This window comes from Pelophylax lessonae (genome assembly GCF_965119305.1).
Source record: "Pelophylax lessonae genome assembly, chromosome: 4".
NCBI classification, from domain to species: Eukaryota; Metazoa; Chordata; class Amphibia; order Anura; family Ranidae; genus Pelophylax; species Pelophylax lessonae.
This window is the reverse complement of record NC_138771.1, coordinates 297,844,954-297,852,453: the sequence shown is the minus strand read 5'-3', so window position 1 is coordinate 297,852,453 and position 7,500 is coordinate 297,844,954. Positions and strand designations below refer to the sequence as shown.

Genomic DNA, 7,500 nt, shown 5'->3' with positions numbered 1-7,500 from the left:
CAGTAAAGATAAATTAATTCATGTGTGTCTATAGTAAAAACATTTTTTGACACCTTATTTACCTTAGCATTTTACAAAGTGGAGGAGTTACATTCAGGAATAGAGATTTTTCATTGTTTTAATGTACTAACAAAAAAGGAACATGGCAAAATGCATTTTTAGGCATTTGCATTCATTAAGGTGGTAATATTTTTGTAAATGCAGAATGCACTGGCTGACAGATAAATAGGGGCAGATTTTAAAAACAGTAACGCATGTACCTGAAAAATTCACCTGCTCTTAAAACTGAACTCCAGGTAAAAAAATGTAATTGAAATATTTTCATCAATAACAACAAAGGATACACATCAGTTTTGTGTTCCCCAAATGCCTTTGCAAACCCAGTTAATATAGTTTAAAAGTAGCAGGGACCTCATCAGTGTGCTGCAAATAGCCTATGCAGAGAGGAAAGCTGTAGGAGGGACCCAGTAGGTCCAATCACAACAGGCTGCCTCAGAAAACTATAGAGGGGCGGACACAAGACCAGTCAACCTGCATGAGGAAAAGGAGCAGCTGTGACTGTTCTTTATTACAGGAAGCTCCTGCATGGAGACAATGTTTCACACTGGATTACATCACAGACCTGGAAGAAATATACAAAGCACACCAAGATTCAAGTAAGAATACAGATGACTTATGACAATATTTGCTTATCCCAGAGTTCAGCTTTAAAGTGTTTACAAAGCCATATTAAAAAAATTGATAAACATGTGTACTTACCTGCTCTGTGCAATGGTTTTGCACAGAGTGGCCCCAATCCTCCTCTTCTCAAGTCCCCCACCGGCGCTCTGGGCCCCTCCCTCCTTCCTAGTGCCTCTATAGCAAGCCGCTTACTATGGGGGAACTTGTGCGTGCTACCTAGCCCAGCTTCTTATACTTCTTATTCCTAATCTTTGTAAATCTCATCACAGGTTCCAGCAAATGGCAATAACTTATTGGAGGCCAGGGGCCTGAAAAAAAATGAGAGGTACATCTTTGCTGTAGCAGCGTATTCAGGAGATGGACGTCTCATTGGGGATTCAGTTGGAGAAACCACTAAACCAATTCTTGCCTTTCCACCTCTGTCAGTGCCTGCCACATGGGCCTACCTAGCACAGGTAAGTTTCAATAGTATAGATTAGATATGAAAACATACATACAACTGAATACATGGTTGAAATACAGGTATTCAAATGTTGTTCAACTGGTCTTATGACTTCCCACATTTGCCAAACTGCTCAGACAGGAAGATCACTCTACTACTTCCAGTTCAGCTCAACTGCTTCCTACATCACCTCCCTTCTAATTGGATAGAAATGATGACACTGATTCATTGACTAACAAGAAGCTGGACATATAGAGGAGTTTAGAAAGCTGTATAGCTGATGTAGGAAATAAGTGTGTCCCACTACAGCAGGGATCCTCAAACTACGGCCCTCCAGCTGTTGCGGAACTACACATCCCATGAGGCATTGGAAAACTCTGACATTCACAGACATGACCAGGCATGATGGGAATCGTAGTTCCTGAACAACTGGAGGGCCAAAGTTTGAAGACCCCTGCACTACAGTAAGTAAACTGAAATCTCTTCAATGTGAGGGGGATTCCACTCTAAGGCATCAGTCCTGGAAAATGTGCCTTAGATAGAAGTTTTCCCCTCACCCCTTGTTCTATTGACACTCATAACATTATGGATGCACTAATACTTTTTGTTCTGCTGGCATTGGTCACCGGACCCTGGGGGAACAAAGACAGAAATGAAAACTTTACAGCGGTTCTAACCCTTGCTTAGACACACTTTTAAGTGTGGAATTAATTTACAGCGTTCAGATGGGAATGTCTTTGCTCTCTCTCACTTAGCATGTTAGGACTTCTTCCTGGTGGTTTTGACAAGTGGGTCTAGTGACAATTAAAAAGGCATCATGAGTTTCCATGGAGTCCAGATATTGGTCTAAACCACAGGTCTCCAAACTTCCTAAACAAAGGGCCTGTTTACTGTCCTTCAGAATTTAGGGGGGCCAGAGTGGCCAGTGGAAGTAAAACACACCCCAGTTTCAGTGGGAGTACAATAATTACATAGTGCCTGTAGCCAGCAGAAGGAGAATCAGTGCCCCATCATTGGTATTAGTGGGAGGAATTGTGCCTAATTGTTTATATCAATGGGAAGATTTATTCAATATTGCTTGTGTCAGTGTCCCATTATTGGTGTCTGTGGAAGGAAAAATGCCCCATTGTTAGTGTCTGTGAGAGGAATGGTTTCCCACTGTTGGTGTCAGTGGAAGAAATGGTGCCCCCCTTGTTGGTGTCAATGGAAGAAATAGTGCCTCGAGGGCTGGATAAAAGCATGCAAAGGGCCACTATCAGCCCATGGGTCACAGTTTGGAAAATGAGAAAATGAACATCATGAATATGTTTATATGTGACAGCCTTTTTGGTTACCTTTATTTTATTGCTCTTAGACATCTTGCTGTAAAGGCCTTTTGATAGAGCACATATATATATATTTTTTTAGAGAATAGGTTCAGGAACCCCCCCTTTTAAACCCTCCCCCTTGTCTCCGCCCCCTGCCCTCCTCTGAGCACCATCTTCCACCACATACCCAACTCCCAGTACCACCTCTTTCAGAGAATACAGAACCAAATATCATTTTGTTTTGCTAAATAATGTGTATAACATTTGTTAATGATTACAAGAAAAGCAGTCAAATAGATCCCCTGAAGCCAGCAACAATTTACCCCCACACAACAATAGTCTCTCCCAGCAACAATGAACCCCACCCAGCAACAATAGGTCCCCCGCAGCAACAATAGACCCCACACCAGCAACAATACTTCCCCCACACAACAATAGACCCATCCAAACAGCAACGGTGGACCACTCATAAGAAAATATCACAACAACAACAGATCTCCCAGCAGCCGGCATCAATTGACCTCCCCGCAACAATAGATCCCTATACCAACATAAGACCCCCAGTAACAACAGACCCCCCAGCAGCAACAACAGACCCTCACACAAAAACAGATCCCCACTTGTGACAATAGATCCCCCAGCAGCCAGTATCAATAGACCCTATATGAAAAAAAGCCTTGTCTTTATGTGTTTCTGAACTTTGAAGGTCAGAAGTTTTGTGCAGGTCAAAAAGTAGAAACATGGTTGCATTATCTTTATCACATATCGGTGTGTGTTTTTATGGTATTTCCAGTTAACATTTCTGAGCTTTAATTGATCAAATTATCTTTATAACTTAGTCCCATGTAGATTTCAGGCAGTTGGTGAAAACCTTGGGTCTAGAAGAATATGTTACAAGCCAGATGGCATCACCGTGTAATGGCTCTTTATATCTTCTTTATTACATTCCGACAGAGGTTGCATCCTCCCACATAGAAATGTTGATGTGTTTCAGCCCGGGTGGGCTTTAGTCATAACCAGTCATATAGTATTTTTGTGAAATACTATAAGTGAACAAAGAGGGTTGTAAGAGACTAGTAGATGCCAACAGCACATGTAAAAAAGTCAATGACATGTTGCAATAGATTACACGCCTGCCAAAATGCTGCAAAAGACTGCTACAAAGCACTGACAAGTTGGGAGAGATTAGTTGTGATTCCTAATATGCCACATAAACAATTCTGTTATGAAACATGTCAGCTTTTTCAGCTTGGGATTGAATGTTAACAGAATCCTATTTCTAGAAATGTCCTAGACGTGTCTGGCTGTTTAATTGTGTAGACGAGTGTGGGTTTTCATACAGTTCCAATCTGTTCTTGGAAATGAAATATTATTTTTATTTGTACAGAATGCGTATCATGTTGGCAACTATAAAGTAGCTAAAAGGGCATGCTCCGTGCTATGGAACTACTTTGTTTTGTCACCAGTTCCTACGTCTACTGATCTGGCTATATCAAAAAACAGTGAAGGTTATATACATCAGACAAGGTAAGAAGCTACAATAAATGTATCTGTAGATCTATTCTTGTTATTTACTGCCATCTAATGTTAAATCATGAAAGGCCCTCAGGTTATAGGAACCCTCCCCCAAGTAAAAAAAAAAAATTGTTTGCAATAGGTTGCAAGTGCTACTGTCTAAACAATTAAATGGTGCAGTAAAGAATTTATGTGTACGTTTGAGAAACAGAGGATTTTCTCTCAGTTCACTTCTCGGCAGTTCTCAGTGGAAAAATATCTCATCTGGCACCCTGTTTATGAAGCAGGGAACATATGAGAAGTTTTTCCTCTGAAAACGGCTGAGATCCGTGTAAAAGTGAATGGACTGCCTGTAATCTCCTGAGACATAGTGAGATTACAGTATGAGAAAATCACTGAAACCCTCTGGTGCCTGTTTATTGAGCAGTGGTAAATTATCACAACTGAGTACATGGGCATTCTCAGAGGAGACCCCCACCTCAAATACAGTATATAATATATATACAGTATCTCACAAAAATGAGTACACCCCTCGCATTTTTGTAAATATTTTATTATATCTTTTCATGTGACAACACTGAAGAAATGACACTTTGCTACAATGTAAAGTAGTGAGTGTACAGCTTGTATAACAGTGTATTTTTTCTGTCCCCTCAAACTAACTCAACACACAGCCATTAATGTCTAAACTGCTGGAAACAAAAGTGAGTACACCCCTAGGTAAAAATGTCCAAATTGGGCCCAATTAGCCATTTTCCCTCCCCGTGTCATGTGACTCGTTAGTGTTACAAGGTCTCAGGTGTGAACGGGGAGCAGGTGTGTTAAATTTGGTGTCATCGCTCTTACTCTCTCATACCTGGTCACTGAGAGCTCAACATGGCACCTCATGGCAAAGAACTCTCTGAGGATCTTAAAAAAAAGAATTGTTGCTCTACATAAAGATGGCCTAGGCTATAAGAAGATTGCCAAGACCCTGAAACTGAGCTGCAGCATGGTGGCCTAGACCATTCAGTGGTTTAACAGAACCAGAATTTAGAACAGGCCTCACCATGGTCGACCAAAGAAGTTAAGTGCACGTGCCCAGCGTCATATCCAGAGGTTGTCTTTGGGAAATAGACATATGAGTGCTGCCAGCTTTGCTGCAGAGGTTAAAGGGGTGGGGGGGGTCAGCCTGTCAGTGCTCAGACCATACGCCGCACACTGCATCAAATTGGTCTGCATGGCTGTCGTCCCAGAAGGAAGCCTCTTCTAAAGATGATGCACAAGTAAGCCCAGGGACAGTTTCCTGAAGACAAGCAGACTAAGGGCATGGATTACTGGAACCATGTCCTGGGGTCTAATGAGACCAAGATAAACTTAATTGGTTCAGATGGTGTCAAGCGTGTGTGGCAGAAACCAGGTGAGGAGTACAAAGACAAGTGTGTCTTGCCTACAGTCAAACATGGTGGTGGGAGTATCATGGACTGGGGCTGCATGAGTGCTGCTGGCATTGGGGAGCTACAGTTCGTTGAGGGAACCATGAATGTCAACATGTACTGTGACATACTAAAGCAGAGCATGATCCCCTCCCTTCAGAGACTGGGCCGCAGGGCAATATTCCAACATAACGACCCCAAACACACCTCCAAGACGACCACTGCCTTGCTAAAGAAGCTGAGGGCAAAGGTGGTGGACTGGTCAAGCATGTCTCCAGACCTAAACCCTATTGAGCATCTGTGGGGTATCCTCAAAGGGAAGGTAGAGGAGCGCAAGGTCTCTTACATCCACCTGCTCTGTGAAGTCATCGTGGAGGAGTGGAAGAGGACTCCAGTGGCAACCTGTGAAGCTCTGGTGAACTCCAAGAGGCTTAAGGCAATGCTGGAAACTAATGGTGGCCACACAAAATATTGACACTTTGTGCCCAATTTGGACATTTTGACTTAGAGGCGTACTCGCTTTTGTTGCCAGTGGATTAGACATTAATGGCTGTGTGTTGAGTTATTTTGAGGGGACAGCAAATTGACACTGTTATATAAGCTGTACACTCACTACTTTCCATTGCAGCAAAGTGTAATTTCTTCATTGTTGTCACATGAAAAGATATAATAAAAATGTGAGGGATGTACTCACTTATGTGAGATACTGTATATTATATGTTTTTATATGTTAATATATATATATACAGTGGGTACGGAAAGTATTCAGACCCCCTTAAAATTTTCACTCTTTGTTATATTGCAGCCATTTGCTAAAATCATTTAAGTTCATTCTTCTCCCTCATGAATGTACACATAGCACCCCATACTGACAGAAAAACACAGAATTGTTGACATTGTTGCAGATTTATTAAAAAAGAAAAACTGAAATATCACATGGTCCTAAGTATTCAGACCCTTTGCTGTGACACTCATATATTTAACTCAGGTGCTTTCCATTTCTTCTGATCATCCTTGAGATAGTTCTACACCTTCATTTGAGTCCAGCTGTGTTTGATTATACTGATTGGACTTGATTAGGAAAGCCACACACCTGTCTATATAAGACCTTCCAGATCACAATGCATGTCAGAGCAAATGAGAATCATGAGGTCAAAGGAACTGCCTGAAGAGCTCAGAGACAGAATTGTGACAAGGCACAGATCTGGCCAAGGTTACAAAAAGATTTCTGCTGCACTTAAGGTTCCTAAGAGCACAGTGGCCTCCATAATCCTCAAATGGAAGACGTTTGGGACCACCAGAACCCTTCCTAGAGCTGGCCGTCCGGCCAAACTGAGCTATCGGGGGAGAAGAGCCTTGGTGAGAGAGGTAAAGAAGAACCCAAAGATCACTGTGGCTGAGCTCCAGAGATGCAGTCAGGAGATGGGAGAAAGTTGTAGAAAGTCAACCATCACTGCAGCCCTCCACCAGTCGGGGCTTTATGGCAGAGTGGCCCGACGGAAGCCTCTCCTCAGTGTAAGACACATGAAAGCCCGCATGGAGTTTGCTAAAAAACACCTGAAGGACTCCAAGATGGTGAGAAATAAGATTCTCTGGTCTGATGAGACCAAAATAGAACTTTTTGGCCCTAATTCTAAGCGGTATGTGTGGAGAAAACCAGGCACTGCTCATCACCTGTCCAATACAGTCCCAACAGTGAGGCATGGTGGTGGCAGCATCATGCTGTGGGGGTGTTTTTCAGCTGCAGGGACAGGACGACTGGTTGCAATCGAGGGAAAGATGAATGCGGCCAAGTACAGGGATATCCTGGACAATAACCTTCTCCAGAGTGCTCTGGACCTCAGACTGGGCCGAAGGTTTACCTTCCAACAAGACAATGACCCTAAGCACACAGCTAAAATAACGAAGGAGTGGCTTCACAACAACTCCGTGACTGTTCTTGAATGGCCCAGCCAGAGCCCTGACTTAAACCCAATTGAGCATCTCTGGAGAGACCTAAAAATGGCTGTCCACCAACGTTTACCATCCAACCTGACAGAACTGGAGAGGATCTGCAAGGAGGAATGGCAGAGGATCCCCAAATCCAGGTGTAAAAGACTTGTTGCATCTTTGCCAAAAAGACTCCTGGCTGTATTAGATC

The 7,500-nt window shown here is 42.7% G+C and overlaps 1 protein-coding gene across 1 annotated transcript in view; it reads left to right on the top strand.

Annotated features, from left to right (window-relative positions):
• CFAP54 (cilia and flagella associated protein 54) overlaps positions 1 to 7,500 on the top strand; it is a 616,124-nt gene that overhangs the window by 212,755 nt on the left and 395,869 nt on the right. The window contains exons 23-24 of the mRNA XM_082253561.1: positions 951 to 1,136; positions 3,818 to 3,957. Coding sequence (XP_082109687.1) covers positions 951 to 1,136; positions 3,818 to 3,957 — 326 coding nt within the window. The remainder of the gene's footprint in view (positions 1 to 950; positions 1,137 to 3,817; positions 3,958 to 7,500) is intronic.